At 56.6% G+C, this 17830-nt stretch overlaps 1 protein-coding gene across 2 annotated transcripts in view; it reads right to left on the bottom strand.

Annotated features, from left to right (window-relative positions):
- The window catches only part of COL18A1 (collagen type XVIII alpha 1 chain), a 41004-nt gene that overhangs the window by 15199 nt on the left and 7975 nt on the right, over nt 1-17830 (bottom strand). The window contains exon 1 of one of the 2 annotated variants that reach the window (XM_082312090.1): nt 3557-4095. The exons of the other annotated variant lie outside the window; for it this stretch is intronic. Coding sequence (XP_082168216.1) covers nt 3557-4088 — 532 coding nt within the window. The 5' untranslated portion in view covers nt 4089-4095. Of the gene's footprint in view, nt 1-3556; nt 4096-17830 lie in introns of those variants that run through there. 2 annotated transcript variants of the gene reach the window in all.

The following is a 17830-nucleotide window of genomic DNA, read 5'->3' on the forward strand; positions in this document are numbered from 1 at the left end:
TAGCCCCATCCCAAGTCGGGAGCTGAGACAATTCAATGTCCCCAACTCCATCCCTGGTGTTTCATGTGAGCAATGGGGGGTTATCAGAGGTGTGTTGAGCCTGGGAGGACCAGCCAGGAACCTCCACCCTGCTCCGGAGCCAGACATTCTCCTCCAGAGCTCTTTAAAAAATTAAAAGGGGGGGAGGGGATAATAACAAGAAATCAGCCCAGCCTTGCCCAGCCTGGAAGGAAAACACATCTCTCGGGATGGTGGCAGGAGATGAAACCCTGGGTGCCTCTTCCAAAGTCCGGGGGTACCTACACACACGGAGCAGCCCCAACCTACCCCTGCTGCCAAGCCCCAGTGCCAGTGCCAGCCCCATGACAGGGACCAGGCAGCGGGGACATTAGAAATGCCACCAATTAGAGGTGGGGGCAAGTTTTCTCTCTGCCAGACCCCAGACCCACTGATGATCTCCTGAGCTTGCTGCTCTGAAACTACTCTGTGCCCACCCTGCTCCCCCAAGCCCCCAGTCCCTCCCAAGTTTGGCATCCCAAAACTGAGCACCCAGCTGGGAGAAAACCTCCCTCCCAGTCTTGAACCAGCCCTAACCCCCTCATCTGCACTGCACTGCGATTGGGCTTCCCCATGGGGCATCCCCAACCCGCTCGGAGGGGAAGGGCTCAGCACAGCCCCTCTGCCTCACTGGCCACAGGGACCCCTGGATCCTGGAGCCCAGCATCCTTTTGCACCCAGATGTGTGCAGCCCTACACCAAAAATGATGGGGCAAGTGAGTGGGGCTCCCCTGGACCTGCAACGAGCCCCAGCCTGGCACCCACCTTTGAGACACGCCATGCTCAGGCACCCCACAAGCTCGCTCCCACTGTCCCATCCCCAGCCGCACCGTCCCCAGCCACACCAGCCACCCTGCAGCAGGCAGCTGTGGCCAAGCTGATCACAAACACCAGGATGCAAGGATGGAGCTTATCTTGGGCTGGAGGAAGCCAAATTCACAGCAGCTTTAAGGGAAGAGGAAACCAGAGCTTCCTCCCAGGGGTCTGCACTAGTGTAAGAGCCGGTGCTGCAATTTCTGCAGCCAGACAAGCCATCGTCTGCCCCCAGGGCTCAGGATGACGGGGACAGGCTGAAAGAGGCTTTTGTTAGCAATGCAATTTTCAACCATGCTCCCCTTGGTCTTTCAGCTGGTTCTGGGGTCCTCCCTCCTCTCCAAACATGCCACTTGCCCCTAAGCCCCGAAGGGGAGCTGGGTGCCGGCGCTTCCCAAAGCAAACGGGGACACATCTTTCCCCTGCGCAACACGCAAAGCAGGCAGAGGCCAGGGCTGTGAGGCCAGATGGGGCCTGGGGATGGGGGGGGGTAGAGGGGAGACCCCTTCAAATGGCTGCTTCCCTGCAAAAGCCAAGTGGCCCTTCTCAACCCCAGACCTTTCAGGCCATGCCTGCTTTTTCCAAAGGGCACCCCCTCCTCCCCGCAGCAAACTGGCAGCACCCACCACGGAGCACAGAGTCAGAGACGGCTGATGCTGCAGTGGTTTTGGGATGGGTGCTGTCACGAGATGGCTGTGGGGATGCCTCTGGCTGCAGCAACCCAGCCATTTGCTCCTGTTGCTGTTGGAAAGGCCTCAGGGGTGCTCCAAGCCACCTTCCCACTCTGCCATGAGCCTCCTGGCTAGCCTGAGCCAGGGCTGCCAGTGTGGCCCCATGCATCCCATCCCAGCTGGGATGCAAGGGACCCCCGGCACTCAGGAGCATCTCAAGTCACTCCATGGGGTGCACCACAGTCCCCATGTCCCCCACCCATTCCCAACACTGCCCATCTGGGAGCGCATGCCTCCCCCTGAGCATCCCCATGTCCTGCCGCACCCGCCTGGGGTTGGCCAGCGAACAGAGCCGCTTTGATGCCACGGGGACCATGTGTGCAACCCTTGTCCACTGGCCCCCAGATAAATTGCCCCTCTGATGGCAGTGGGTGTCTCGCCGCTCCTGGTCGGCAGCCCCAGGCCATCACCCGAGGGCGCGGGGGGCCGGCGTGGGAACACAGCCCCATTCAGAGGGCTTGGCGGGGGGAGCAGGGGGAGCTCCTGCTTTCATCCCAAACTGTGTTCTTGCTTACACCCTGACATGCATTTCTCTGAGTGCCAGCTCTCCCCCACTCCCTCCCCCCTGCCCCAGCCCCACAAAGAGGCACGTCTTGGTCCCTGGCTGACTTGCACGAGGGTCACAACCACCTAATGACGAAGCCTGAGGCGAAGCAACCTCTCCTGCCTGCCAAGCAGGGGGGGATCAAACATTAGCTGTTGGGTAAATCATTAACCCCAAGGCAAAGGGCCGCTCTGGGAGAGGGAAGCGTGCAAGCACGGCCGCAGGTCACCTTGAAGCCTCCTCACCGCCACAGTCCCTGATGCTACTGTGGTTGGGCGGGCGCAGGGTCCTGGTCCTTCCCCCATCCCTGCAGGGAGCTGCCAGCTCTGCGAGTGCCCCGCTCCTGGGAGGGGCACACCAAAGCCCTTTGGCTTTGCTGCACTCTGCAGCACCTGCAAACCAGCCCCGAATCCCACCACAATGCTCTTGGGAAGCATCTCTTGCCCTGGCCACTGGGACATTGCCTTTTAACCAGGCCACTGTGTTTCATTGGGGGTGAAACAGCCCGAGAAGGGGATGGTGATGCTCAGCCTTGCGGAGGGAGCCAAAACCCGCTGGTGGTCCCTGTTTGAAGAAGCCAAGGCTGGATGGAAAGTGATTTTGGACTCAGCAGCATCCCATGGGGACAAGGCAGAAGCATCCCTCGTCACCTAAAAACCCAGAGGAGTTTGAGGTGGGGAGACACACACACATGGACATCATCCAGCCACATTACCTGCAGAAGCATTAATAAAGACACAAGAATACCCTTCGTCCTCCTCGGGGAGAGCATCACAAGGCAGAGGCAGGCGCCCGCTGGCCAAGTGCGTCCAACACTGGTCTCTGATGGCCTCACAGAAGCCCTGGCATGGCGGGGGGGTTACAGGGACCGAGGCGCTACACCCAGGGAGCAGGAGCAAGCAGAGAAACCACTCCACGTAGCGATGGCACTGCGATTCAAGCAGCCCCTCCCACTCATGCAAAGCTGCCCGAATTTCCGCCTCGCTGCCGTGGCGGAGATAATTCGGTAATCTGAAATGGTCGGTGCCCAGCACACTGCAGAAGGGCAGGTGGGTCAGGATGGGCAGGCAATGGCCGGCTGGTGGCATCAGTCTGGGTAAGAAGGATGCAAGCCCTGCACCACTACTGTAGAGCTGCGTAGCGGCAGTTAGTAAATCAAACTCGCGAGCACCAGAGTTATTGGCAGGAGGAGGATCCACAGCCTTAGCCACCCTCCTGTTAGGCAAAGGAGGGCTCTGGCTCCCGTTCACACCAGCCAGCACCAGCCCCCAGCGGCCAGTGTCGTGCCGCAGGTTCGGTGGGGCAGGCGATGATCCATGGTGGCGGCGTGGCATTTGTGCCGTGGGGTCCCAGGGAGGCACCGCCTGCTTGTGGGTACCATCACCTGGTGAGAAAGGGAAAGGGGCACTACCTGGCCGGGGACCCGCTGGTCTCTGCAAAGACACCCATGTCCCTGTCGCTGTGGGGGGCCCCGTCCCCAGGAGCTGCAGGTCCTCCGTGTTGTCTGTCCCCAGGAGCTGCGGGTCCTTGGTGGAGCTGCTGCCCACATCCTGGCCACGGGCAGGTGATGTGCCGCGGGGAGGAGCGATGCTTGACCGTGCCATGCTCTCCGCCAGCCCTGTGGCATTCCCGTCCCACTGCTTGGTGGTTTTGGCCTCAGTCCCCTCACCCGCAGGTGCTGCTGTGCCAGAATCCAGCTCCTGGTGCTGTGGGGTGGTGACGTCCCCCACCACCTGGCCACCCCACGTCCCTGGGGACGTGCTGGGGGTGGGAGCAGCCACAGATGCGAGCGGCTCCAGTGCCATGGTTCCCTCGCCGGGTGCTGCTGGGCTTCCCGTGGTCTTCATGCTGTCCCAAATCCAGTCCAGGAGCTGTGTTTCGGAGGAGGAGAAGCAGCAAGCCAGGAGGAGCAGAAACCCCAAGCGAGGTGGGGACGGAGCCATTAGGAAGGGAAAACAAGCCCCGTTGCTTCGGAGGACGAAACAGAGAGGCCAGAGGAGGGAAAGGAGGGAAGAGGCAGGAATTTTGCCCCGGCCAGACTCCTGGAGCGCTCACATTGCTCCCTCCTCCCCGGCTCCAGCAAACGACCCTTCAAACCCGAGCAGAGCGGGAGGAGTGGCCGCGCCGCTGGCCCTGCCAAACCCTCCTCTCCCGAGCGCCAGCCTCCTCGCACCCGGCACAGCCCCCCCATGGACCCTGCCACCCAGCTGGGGACCCACCTGAGCCCCCCAAAACCTCTGGGAGCCAAGCCAGCCCTCAGACGCACCCTGTTCCCTGTCCCAGCTGCTGCTGCCAGCTTTTTAACTCCTTCCTGCCCAGAAAATCCTACATCCTTTCTCCCTGCTTGGTGGCTCTGGTTATATTACCGGTGTCGAGAGCCATACATGGCGGGGTCACACATGGACATGGTCCCCACAGATGCCCAGCTTCGGTGGGACACACAAGTCCCCCTGTCCAGGTCTCAGGGAAGGGTTATAACAGAGCAAAACCAAGTGAGCAGGGAAAAAAAATCCCAGAAAACATTTCCAAGATTTCCACCGGCCGGAAACACAAGTCCCAGAAGTGAAGTGCTTTTGAGCCGTTTTCCTGGCTCGGTTACAGGGCCAGGACCCCCCAGGTGCTGTCTCAGGACGGTGAGTGGAACGCTTGTGGTCTCCCCGGCGCCATGAGCATCACGCGCCAGTGACATCTGCAAGCCAGGAGGTCTGAGCAATCGTAACCTTGAGTACTTGAGTTTTAATGAAGCCCGGGATGAAAATCTCCCGTGGGCAGTGCTGGCACCCTCCCACGCCCCCAAAAATTCAGTCGCTCTTTGCCAAAGCTTAAAAAAAATCACCCAAAATCCACTTATCTGTCCCATTTCCCCACCCCAATGGTGCCCAGCTCTGGAGATGACGAGCCCTCATCCCTGGGGACCACCAAGTCCCCGGTGTCCTGCCAGGATGCAGCATGCCCGTGGACCACACTGCCATGCTGCTCTTGCCGTCATGGCTCAAAAAGTGTCCCCAAGAATGGACATTGACAGGGAGGTGACAATTTCGGCCCCCTAGCCCGGATGCTGCATGGCTGGGAAGCCACATCTGTGGTAATGTGGTCCCACAGCATGGAGCTGGAAGGGATGCAACTCTCCTGATGCTCTAGTTTAAAATATTCAGAAAAAGCACTGAAACGAATGCTCACATGTCTATTTTGCTTTACGCAACATTTCCCATGCTAATTTTTAAGCAAAATGGGTGAGTTTTCCCCTTAAAATGGTAGCTGGCACAGCAAGGATGCTGTTGCTAATAGGCTTGCCACACGACTGATGCTGTTAGGGGCGCATGTTGTGGAACAGCCCACGACTAATTGAATGTGGGATGCATTTTTATCTGTATGTCAGAGTTTCCATACGGCCCCCCCGAAGCTTATGTGCTCCCATCAACCCGATGAAAGGAGCCAGCCTGCCAACCCGCCCTGGCGTGTTTGGACGGGACCCCGCCGCGCCCGGCTCTGCTCCCCTGGGGCAAGGGTGCGGCATCCCGGCAGGGTGCACGACTCCCCCTACGTCCTCAGCGCATCCGAGAGGGATGCCGGTGACTGCTACTCCTCTCCCACCTGTGGGGAGGACAGATGGAAAAGATCGGTGTTCCCACAGCCTCTCTCCCAAACTGGGAGGAGATAAGTGGGGTGACAGCAGGCAGCAGGGATGCAATCCAAGCCCCCCAGAGCTGCCCAGCATCCCCAGGACAGCCCCTGGAGCTGGGGGGGAGCATCATGAGCCCTGATGAGCTGCCTCATCTCAGCTCAGACAGGAGGGTTTCAGCAGTGGCACCATGCTGGGGTGCCCCAAGCATGTGCAGACACGATGCCCAGCTGGAAAAAATCCCATTTCTCCCTTCTGCTGTGATTAGGCAGCTCACGATAGCGCAGCAGAGGAAAGCAGCAATCCCACAGGACCTCCCTGTGCATGGGGCCACCACTGCCAGCCCTCATTAAGTCAATGATCTTCATTTCATTGCACACCTCTGTGCTGGCAGCTCCTGGGGAAGGAGCCAGGGCTGAGGCGTCCCAAAATAAGGGACCCGGGATTTCCAAAATAAGGGCTCAGAGGGTGGCCTGGTGGCACAGGTGGCACTAGAGCATCCCGACCCAGCGTGCCCAGCTCTGCCATTGACCAAGTGGCCAGGCAGGGACAGGGAACATACCATCTGGTGAAATATTTTGGAGAAGTATTTCCCCAAAGAGAAGCCATGGCAGCTGGCTTGCTGGCAAAGCAGGGAAAACCCCTTGTTTTAGCCTCCTCTAGGCTAAAGGCTCGCAAAAAGCACCTTGCATGCTCCAAGGGATGCTGCCAGAAGCTCAACGTGACCTTGCACTTCTTTAAAAGCAAAATTGGACCCTCAATCTGGTCCCAGTTCCCTCCTGAACAGGCTGGCTGCATCTTCTCACTGCTGTCCAGCATCCACTGGTGCAGCCTGGTCCCTCTGGAAAAGGGGGATGAGGCTGCCCTGCTCACCGCGGCCTCAGTTCTGTCCCAGAAGAAAAGAGAGGGGGAAAAAGAGAGGCGGGAAAGGAGAAGAGAGAGTAAAAAAGGGGAGGGAAAAAAGGGGAGAGGGAAAAGGGAGAGAGAAAAAGAGGGAGAAGAGAGCGCACAAAAAGAGAGGGACAAGAGAGAGCAAAGAGAGAGCGAGCAAAAAAGGAGGAAAAAAGGGGGGGGTGAGGAGAAAAAAAAGGAGGGGAAAAAAGAGAAAAAAAGAGGAAAAAAGAGAGGGAGCAAAAAGAAAAAAAGGGAAAAAAAAGAGGGGAAAAAAAGCCTGTCACGCAGGTTTCAGACCTGCAGCATCCCATCAGTGGTTAAAGAATAGCGATGTTATTCTTTGGGAGCTGAAGTGGGGCCGAGTGAATGGGTTTCAAGCCACCTGGCCACGTGTGTCCGCAAGCCAAGGGAGCAGCCTGCAGTGGTGGCCACGGACGGCCATGAACACACGGGGCTTTGCAGCGTGCGCTGCATCCCCAACCTGCGTCCTGATCCTTCATCAGGGGCAGCTCCAGGTTGCTCTCCCCTCCGCATTTTGGGAGGGGACAGGGATCCTGCCCCAGCACAGCTCAGCAAAGCCCCACTCCACAGTCCAGGGCTGGGACCCCCCAGCAAGAGCCCAGCAGGCAGAGACGGACAGACAGGCAGGCAGGCAGACAGCAGAGGGAGCCTCAGGATGAGCAGAGTGCAGAAGCATCCTCAGAAGACCCATTTTGCTGCACCCCATCCTGGTGGCCTATCCCGGCCACGAGCCCAGAGACCCTGGGTCTGAGATGTCCCAAGTGAGAAGCCTTGAGCCCAAAAAGATTAAGTGCAGCTGCAGAAAGGGCTTTAATGCCAACAGCGGATCCCACTGCCATGAGACTGAGCCACAGAGGGAAAGGCCCTCCAGGGCACCCCCCACTCAGCCATGCGCCCCTGCAGCCAGGGAGGGATGGAGCTCACAGCATCCCCATGGCACAGCTCCCAAGGAGCCTTCCTTAGCAATCGGGGGCTTTAATTAACAAATTCGCCTGTTACCAGGCTATTTTTATCCATTTTCTCTTTGCCAAATCCAGCCCTGACTTCCTCCAGCCCGCAGGCTCCAAATCACCTCTCGTTTTTGGCCACCACTAAAAATGTCCCTGGTCCCTTTGGAGCAGCTGCACCAAACCACACACAGCGTTGCATTGGGGGTACTCCATGAAATGGCCCCCCCAGGACCAGGAGGAAGGATGTCTGGAGTCAGCCCCAGGATGCAAACACATCACAACCCCACGACCTTTCCAGAGCCCACTGGCACTTCAGCAGCTTGCCGAAAGCTTGCCGGTTACCACTAGTGATGGCAACATTGCCATAGGGTGCTTGAGAAAGCATTCACCTCCAAAGGGCACAAAAGTGCATTTCAGACCACCACTGATGTCCCTTCCATGGATGCTGCTGGGGAAGGAAGGAAACAAACCTTGACACCAGCACAGCCAAAATGCTGGAGGCGGGAGCACTCATGCACCGAGCAGAAAAATTCAGTGACTGTCAGCAGCAGATGGTATCTATAAATCCTATCGATGTTTGGGATTTTAATCCATTCTTCATCTAAAAGCCCAAACAACAGTTAAAAGGCCCTCATCAAGAGACATGCCGAGGATATTGCCACATCCCGAGCCGCTGACCTCCCATGCGGAGACAGCCCTCGGGGAGAGGCGGTGGGACCCGGCCCATGGATGGGCGCTCAGCCAGGGAGACAGGAAGGCAGGGGCTGGGGACAAGGATGCATGGAGGCCAAGCCAGCATGAGTGACGGCACCCATCACAGCTCCAAAAATAATGCAGGTGCCAGTTTGCTGGGACCTGCCTCTGGGCCAGCATTTCCCCCTGCCTGCGGCTACTATAACACCGCTGAGCCCCCGGGACCACAGCGTTCCTAAACATTTACTCATGGAGAGCCAGAAACATCCTCCCAGCAAATTCCTCGATAAGATAAACCGTGAAAATGTCACGACTGTCTCAGGGAGCCATCAAATAACCCTGGGGGGAAGAAGGGCAGCCGTGCCCACACCCCCGTCGTTACCTGCATCCTCCTCCTGCTCCCAAACTGAGCAGAGACGGAGGCACCCGCTGCACTGGAGCATCCATCCTACTCATCTAAGGAGTATTTTTGTCAGCCCTCATGGGAAATTATGCAGGCAACAGCAGCGGGCAGGGTGAGCAAAATGCAAAGCAAACAGCCTTCCTTCCAAGTGTGGCTAAAAATACCCGTGGGGGTCGAGCCCCCAGGGAACAGCGTGTCAAGAGGCAGGTCTCACCAAAGGCATGTCAAGTTTGCCTTGTAACTCATTACCCTCCAGCGAAGACTGGGAGCCCCAAGCTGGAGAACACACAGTCAAGAGATGCTGGTGTCCCCCTTTTCTCCATCTGCATCGGCAGGAGGACAAGGCAGCAGGGGCAGGGAATTGGGGCTGGGGTGACTTCAGCCACCCCAGGGGATGCATGGTGGAGAGGGGCCATCAACCTCTGGGCACAGCTGAACCCAAGGGAGTTCTTCAAAAGTGCAAGGAGGTCTTCAAAAACACAGGGTGAGCTTGGTGTGACCTGTAGCCCCCAGCCCCACCACCAGTCCCCCCCCGGCCCTGCCTCTGCAGGGGCCACCGGCTCTGCTTCCCATCACTCGACTCCCTCTGCAGCTGACCGACAGCCGGACAGCCCAGAGATAAGGCGAGGGGAGGTGAAGGAAAGAATTCGACCCCCTCACTCACTCCCTGCCGTGTTAATAAATCACCTTGCAGACTAATTGCTCCTTGGAGGGGGAAGACTCACCCCATCACCACCCCTGACCAAGATCCCGGCTCAGCCTGGGAGCCACACTCCCAGGAAGCCCCAAATTTCAATCACGTTCCTGGCATTTCTGCCCCGGCATGCAGCTGAGGGGGCTCCAGCAGTGCCCACGACCACTGTCCAGGCAGGCACGGGGGGCTATCCCAGTTATTGGAGAGGGGGGTTGGTTCCCATCTCTGCGAGGGACTGAGCAGGTCCGCAGCTGGGGTGCGCATCCCTATTCCCAGGCATCTATTTATCTAGAAATACAGGTACTCCAATGCACCTGGCATCCCGGCTCGTGGACAGATGCTGTGCCACAGGATGGATGCTGTACTGTGGGCCAAGGGGAGATCAGCGCTGGGATGGAGGGTTTACGAGCTGACTTGATGCCATTGCAACCTGCTCATTTGCACAAAGCAAAGCAGAGAAGAGGAGGACAAGCTACCCAGGTGGGGTACGCTTCCCCGGAGGTCAAATGAAGTCTTCCAGCATCACGCAGCAGAGAAGCCAATAAAGCCCAAAACATCAGGACATGACTCCCATGAGCATATTCCCAGCCATGGAGAGGGCTGGGCACCAAGAGGGACCGGGAAAGGGTCCATGGGACACCCTGCCCACCCCTCAGCCATGCTTGTGCGCTGCACCATGCCAGAATGTTAAGCCACTGGTGCCAAGGAGTTCTGCTGGAGCGTAACCCTGCACCAGCTTTGAAGGCTGCGCGACAAAAGCTGGGAGTTGCCCATTCACAGCTGTTTTTCAGGACTTTAGCACAGAGGAAAACATCAGCACAGCTAAAAAGAACCCCAATTCACCATACAAAACACAGAAGAGCTGCCAGATAAAGTAGTACCTGAAGCTACAATGGAGTGGTACAGCATTCATCCCACGATACAGCATCCATCCTGCATCCACCGCGAGCTGGGGATGCCGGGTGCTAGCTGGTCCGTGCTGCTGCAAGAGGCAATTGCCATAGCTTGTGGATGCTTTATGGAGCCTCTCCGCAGCTTTATGGCAAGAGAAACCCACCCAGCAGTTCATTAACCTCATCCTCAGTGCAGCTCGCAGCCAACAAAATCCAAGCTCATGCGGTTGCTGTGGGGCCAGGTGGTGAGAAACACTATTTTGCTAGGGAATGGAAAGGAAAAGAGGGATCCGGGAGGGGTTTTTGTTTTTGGACTTCAGCTGCAATCTCCCGCTTGTCCAACCAGCCTCAGTCTTGTCAGCGCTGCCCCCCTGCAGCGCAGGGGACTTTGTTTAGCTTGGAGCCTCTGGAAGCCCCCGGCTGTGCTTGTAATAAGACTCCTTGTCCCCTCCGTGGTCCTTCCACCTCTCTGCACTCCTCAGACAATAGTTCGCCTGTGCTGCTGACTTTGGCATCATTTCCCTGCTCTTTCCAAACTTTTCTCTGCACCAGGCAGCCGAGCTTGGACATTCTGCTTTGGCATCCGAGCCCATCCCAGGGTTGTCTGCTGGGCACCACGCTTCATGCCAGACCTTGCCACAGCTTTCAGTCCCCCAAGGTGGGGGAATACAAAGCGGCGAGATGCCCAGCAGACCCTTTGGGGGTGGATGCTGGGGTCAAAGCTATTTAATGCCTTCGTTAGCAGCCTGAATGAAGGGCCACTTCAACAGGGAAAGTGTCGTCTGTCCCTTGAACCCACCCAGCTGCCCATGTCCCAATGCTAAAGAAAAAACAGATCAGTTAAACGCCTTGAAATTAAGTTGAGCAATGACAACTTGATGTCAGCCAAGGCTGAAATCCCCCGCTCCCTACCAGGATGACAGTCTGTGTCTCCACTGGCACAGAAACTATTTAAGCAGCAAAACGTAGATCTTTTGAGAAAGTCCAAGCACCACTGGAGACGGACATCAACACGGTCAAACAAGTTGATGTTGTCAGTGGCTACTTTGCTGCTGCATGCAAGTGGAGAGAAGGTATGTTATCTTCCTTCAGCACTGGGGAAAGCCAACAGGACCTGGATGAGGCCAGAAAACACATCATCCCTTTCCAAGCAACAACCAAACATCCCAGGCGAGAGATGTACTAGTCCTCAGCACAAGCAGGAGACAGGGACCAAAAGCCACCAGTTGACCAATTATTCCCTTCTTCAGCAAATCACTTGGCATTAAATATAAAATGTGACGTCAATAAATATCTTTAATGCACTGGAGTTGACCACGTATAATGTGACAGATGTCAAGAACAAGAATGGGGGTAAATTGGGTTACTGCTCACATGCGGATGGAAATTCAGGAGCAGGTTTGCCCCCTCCTGAGCATGGGGATGGTGCCATGGGGGGGCAGTGTCCCCGGCATCAGCATCCCAAAGCAAAGCCAGCCAGCCCATGGGCACGCTGCCACCAGCCATGGACCCACCAGCCGAGGCTGGCCATGTGGCACAGCGCCACGGAGATGGCTCGCCACAAGCTGTTTTCTGGGATGATAAGGGTTAAAAAAAAAACAAACCACACAAAAAAACCAGCAGGCATGCCTGAAGAGGAGGATTAGAGAGAATAGGGCCATTTCTCAGCAAAGACTATGGCAACGTAAATAGAAAAGTATCAAGACCGGCCCTTTCGCTTTCCTCCTGCCCTACAATGCCACTATTGTTTTGCTGACAACTGGTAATTATCCCAAGCTGCACACACTGGTATTCCCACCCTTTAACCGGGAGGGATTTTGCTGCCCCGACCCTCTGACACCAGCAAAAATTCACATACCATAGGGTTCAAAGGGGGGGCGGGCTGGAAAGGCTGAGCGAGCCACATGGCGTACGTCATTCGCACTGTATACGTCATTCGGGGACCTCCTTTTAGTCATCCCTAAAAAATAACGCTATTAAGGATGGTTTTGCTCCTGACGGCCATGCTTAGGGTTCAAGGTGCCCCAAATAACAGGAAGTCTCTTCCCTCATCCCAAGTGAGCAGTACCCATCACCACCCAGGATGAAAAAATATTCACCTCCCAAATATCCAAATCTATGCAGTGAGTCCTTTCTCAGCTTGGCAGCAAAGAAGAAACTGCAAAAATATAAATAATCTCATGGAGGCACGGTTTTCCTTCCCTCCTAAAAATCTCAGGCATCCCTGGGGACCCTGGACACCTGGGATGAGCCCCTGCAAGCAGCCACTGCCCTGCTGCCCACTGCAAGGGGGCTATAATGGGGATGAGTCAGACCCACCACTTCTCATTGATGGGATGGGGGAGTCACAGTCCCAACTTCCAGTCCCCAGCCCACCAAGAGTCCAGCCCAGTGCCGGCACCAGCTCAGATAAGGTGATAAAAAATGCTGGCAACTGCTTCAAGGTGGACTGAAACACTCCCATGCTCAAAATGTGGATTTTTTTTCTGCTTTTGCAGGGTGGTGCATGGGGCAGAAAGACGAGAAAAAGAGCAAAAAAATGCATTTTTTTTTCTGCCACAGGCTGCAGGCAGCACAGCCAAGGACAGAGCAAGGCAGGGGACACACACAGCTGCCAAAGGACCCAGCTACAAGCACCAATATCAGCTGCTCTGGGATTTATTGGCTTTTTTTTTCTTCTGCGTTTTAATTGCAGGATCACAGAAGTTTCTTCCTAACGGGAAGGCTGGAAACCAGTTTTTCCTGCAGCAAGGCCAATTCCACAAATGCTAGCAGTGACCTGTAAAGATAAAAAAAGCCCCATAAATCAGCAGAGCAACATCTTTCCTTCCTTGCAGCGTCATTGGCCTGTTTCGCTGGGGTGGGTTTTTATTTGTTGTTGTTTTAAGTACCCAAGAGAAAAGAAACTGCTCCTAAAACCCCACTTAACCCATCCCAGCTGCACATAAAAAACCCCACGTAGGCAGAAGCTATGCTACGGGACTCTGGGCAAGCTCCAGCCTGTCCCCACAGCGCCCGGTCGGGCTTTGAGGGGAACGAAACCCCCCTTCTCCCAACCCTGGAGCCCTGCCAGCCCCTCGCCTAATTAAAGCGTGTGGCCGCTTGCAGGGCGGAAAGCTGGCAGCTGGAGGATGGAGGCTCCAGCACCTCCGGGGGTGAGCCCCGCCACCGGACCAGCACCCCGTTTTTAAGGATGCTGAAGCCTGGAGGAGCTCCCAGGGTCGCACTGGGAACTGGCCAGCCCCAGCTCCTCTCCACTGCTCACTTGGCTGGAGCAGCGGCACAACTGGAGGGCAAAGATTAAACCCAGATTTTGCTCTTTAAACCACTTTTGGCCAGCAGAGGTTCCTTTGCATCTGCCTTTTGAGGAATATTGAAGCAAAACAGGTCAGGAGGGATAGCAAGGAAGGGACAAAGGCTTGCACAGCTTGTGGGGGAAATGCTCGCCAGCCTCTCTTCAAGGAAGGGAGAGCAGGAGAAAGCCCGGAAGGGGCTGCAGGGAAAGCAGAGGAATGGCTTAAAAGATTAAAATGGGACAATGTTATCAGTGGGCAGCTGTCCCGTGCCCTCACGCCACATACACAGAGGGCTCCAATGCTGGCTCTGGCTGTGCGGCACCCATCAACACCCTGCGGTACCCACTGGGGTACCACCCATCAGACATTCAGGTGCCAAACACTGGCACTGGCTGCACCCCTGAACCCAGGCACGAGTGGTAAAGCATCACCAGCAACACTCAGAAGCAAACTGGGGTCATCAAGAGATTGAACAGCAACAGTGCAATAAAAAGATTAAACAGCAAAACGAAAGAAATGAGAGATATTTTTACTCCATACCCAAGGAAACTGGTCTTTACTGGTGTTCGCGTAACTGCAGTTCATCAGTCCAAACCACATCAGTCACAACCCAAGGCCAGAGGGATGCTGGTAGCTTAACAGCAACCCCTGCACAGCGACTGTTTGCACAGCCAGAGCATTGGGGATGTACTGGGAGACCTGAGCATTGGGATGCCCAACGGGTGACCCATTTCCACTGTGAAAGTCAGATTTACAGCAACACAGGCTGTCCCAAGGTCCCAGTGCAGTCACGGTGGAGCTGGTGCAACCCGGTGGGCTGTACCTGGCCATGGAGCACCCCACCCCAGGGTGCTCCCCAAACCAGGCTTGGTGTTAGTCTGGGGCCAGAGACGCTTCACCACTGACCCACCCATCCCTGGATGGATGAGGGCCAGCCGAAACATTCGTAAGCCTGTTTTATCACCCTTCTCCCAAATTTCCCCACCACTGGACTTAAGGTAACCGCCAGGAGCTGCTGGCAGAGCCTGGGGCAAGTGCAGGGAGTGGGGCCGGGGCTGCCCGGCCATGCGGAGCGGCACGCATCCGGACCACCAGCCCGCAATGGAGCAGGAGCTAGCCAATGTCCGCCTTACACCACTGCATTAATCCTGTTGCTAGGACACCCGCGGGTGAAGAAATACAACACTTGACGGATTAGCGTCTAGACTGGCTGACCTTTCCCTCCGCTCGCTAGGTGGAACCGGGGTGAAAATCGGGCACCGTTGGCTAAAAGGAGGGGTTTTTGTAGTTGTTTTCTTTTTTAGATGGGAGCCAGGGAGGGGGGGAGATCACTGTCACTGAAAGAGCCATTTCACTACCTGCCACCGGAGAGGGATGTGCAGGAGATGGACCCGGGTCTTGCAACCTGCTGCCAAGCCTGGGCTTTGCCCAGCAACCCAGCTGACAAAAGAGCCTTTCATGAGAGGGGACGATGTCAACTCTGCAATTAGCAGGGGAAAAGAAAAAAGAGACGAAAGAAGATTATTACCTCCAGCAGTTGCTTCTGGGGGCCCCTCTCAAATGGTTTTGTTAACTCTTTCAGCTGAGCCCAAGGAGAAGGTGGGGAAGAAGCCACCAACATCAGCAGCAGCCAGTGGCCGGGTGGACCCAGGGTGACATCCCAGCCTCGCAGGATGCCATGAGGAGAACCATCCCCTTGGACGCTGTTGGGACAGGCTGGCAGCAAGTGACGTCTCTGCCCCTGAGCTCCAATGCTGGATTGGACCCAGCGGGAACCAGGACCACCACCCTCTCGCATCCCGGCTGGGAGGGAACCACACTATCTCCAGCCCAGCCCTCTGAGAGTCCCTGCAAGATCAGACACTGACCTTGGTGAGCAGCATCCTCACTCAAGCCATCAAGCAGCCACAGGGTATGCCACGCACCAAACCTCTTCCACCTCCTGCCTTGCTAAGTAATGCGATGAAGAGCCCAGCCCAGCCCACTGGGTACCACGCGCCAGGGGCGATGCCAGGACACCCCCACATCCTCCACCTTCATAGCCTAACATCTCCATCTGCCCACCAAAAAGATGCAATAGCTTGTTAAAATAAAAAAACACATGTTTTTATCAGATGGTGCCCTGGTTACCTGGTGGGAAGAGGTTAGAAACCTCCCTCCAGGCATCTTTTCACTTCCTGATGCCAAAATGTCCCACAGCTTTCCTTTTTTTCACTCACCCCAAGGAAACCCAGGACGGGTCACCCGGAGGGGAGTGGCTCGCCCTGACGGTGCCACTGTCCCCCACCCCAGGTGCATCGCCCGACGCAAGTTGTCCCCTGCAAAAAGCCATCCGGAGAGCAAATCCCCAACCTGGCCTCCAGCGGCTTTGGCAGGCAAGATGCCAGCCTGAGTGCAGTCACAGGATGGGGACGCACAGGGACAGCTCACCCTTCTGCCAGGAGTGGCCCTGTGACTGCTGCTTTCCAGGCTCACCGCAGGTCTGCGGCACTCGCTCCGGAGAAGCCAGCCTCGGCGTCCCCACACCCCAAGGATACCCTTGGGGGATGAAGCATTGGCCTTGTCCCTGCGCAGAGGCTTAACAGCAAGCCCCCAGCACAGAGGCCCTGAAGCAGCTGCAGAAATAACAACTGGTTAATCGAGTCCTACATTAAAAGCCAAAAACCCACACATGCTGCTGCCACATACCTTCCTTCATCCACAAAGTCAGGGACTTTCTCCCACTCCCCAATATTCAAGGGGATTTAGTACCAGCCAAAATCATTGCAGATCTCTTCCATGCCATCTCCCACCCATCAGTGCCTCCTCTGAGCACTAGCTCTGAGCAAGATGGGGCACATCTTCCTGGAGGGCAGCTGCACCGCTGCCCCACACATGTTCGTACCCACAGAGGGCAGAGAACAGATGGAGCAATGGGGTGAAGCAGAGCCCAGCACTGGCTCCCCATTCATCACAGAAGATGCTGCCTCCAGGCCACGTACGGAGAGATGCGCAGGACGCTCTTGGAAAGGGTCCATCTCCCTCGATAAGGCTGCAGGGAGCTGAGCCATTGGGTCCGTGCCTGTGCCAGAGCAGGCCTCTCCAGCAGGCTTGCTGGTGCTGGCATCTCCCGGGAGGGCAGTGGCCATGCTGTGTGCTCCACACCGGGGCTCTGGGGAGGCAAACCCTGCTCATGATGCAGCGGGAGGTAATCTCCTTACAAAACACGAGGCCTCCTGGCTCCCAAAGTGCCTGTCCGCTCCCCAGGGCGAACAACCTGGAGCTCAATAGCAGAGCACAAATTCATCTCGTGAGTGAGGCAAGCGGTTATTAATCATGAACATGCGCTAACGAATGCTGGATTGAAGGCTTATGGTCCTGGCACATGGAAGAGTAGCTACTATGAGCCCTTTGCCTGTTTCAGTACCTGGCTGGGGAGGTGCTGGCATCAGGGAGATGGTAACATGAGGTGTCCTGGAGCTCTGTGTCACCCGTGGGTCTCAAGTGTGGGCAAGCCCACTCCCCTTGCCACAGCACAGCCCCCTGCCCAAAGGGAGGGAGGGAGGGGCAGCGGCTACAGGTGCCCCATCCCTGGGGATGATGCTGAGAGCAGGCGGGTGTCCTAGGGGAGCTCCCCAGGAGGGAGCGGAGAGATGACCCCGTGCTGGGGTTTGGCGGGGAACCTCAGGAGTTGCTGCCATCCCCAGATCAGGCTGGCCATGTGAGCGCTCACCACTGAGGCTGAGCCCACGGTCTCCATCTGCACCCAGCCCCCTGCCAAGGTTTCCCCAAGATGAGGGTCCTGGCCCCTCTGGAGAGCAGTTCAGGGCCAGAGGGGGAGGACCAAGCCAAAAAGATGCCTTTCCACCCTGGGGAGCTGTTTAGAGCAAGACAAGATGTAATTTCACCTTCACCCTAACACGCTGATGGGTTCCTTGCTACCCTGACTTGCATGCATCACCCCTGCAACCTGGACCATAGGTGCTTAGGAGGGGGTCCACATCACCCCTTCCCTGGGGACCCAGCTAATCCTGCTGCTGGCAAGCACAGCAGAACATGCAACACACCAGCACCACCCATCTCACCAGAGGCATGGGTCCCACATGGGCACTGAGGGGAAAGCCCCTGGCTTTTGGCAACCCCTTGCCTTCCCCCATCCTGCATCTCCACCCGTTTAATGAATTACAGCCTATTGTAAACCAGAGCAAACGTGGAGTCCGTGATCCGACAGCAGCAGCCT

Source organism: Platalea leucorodia (genome assembly GCF_965183815.1).
Source record: "Platalea leucorodia genome assembly, chromosome: 5".
Taxonomy (NCBI): Eukaryota; Metazoa; Chordata; class Aves; order Pelecaniformes; family Threskiornithidae; genus Platalea; species Platalea leucorodia.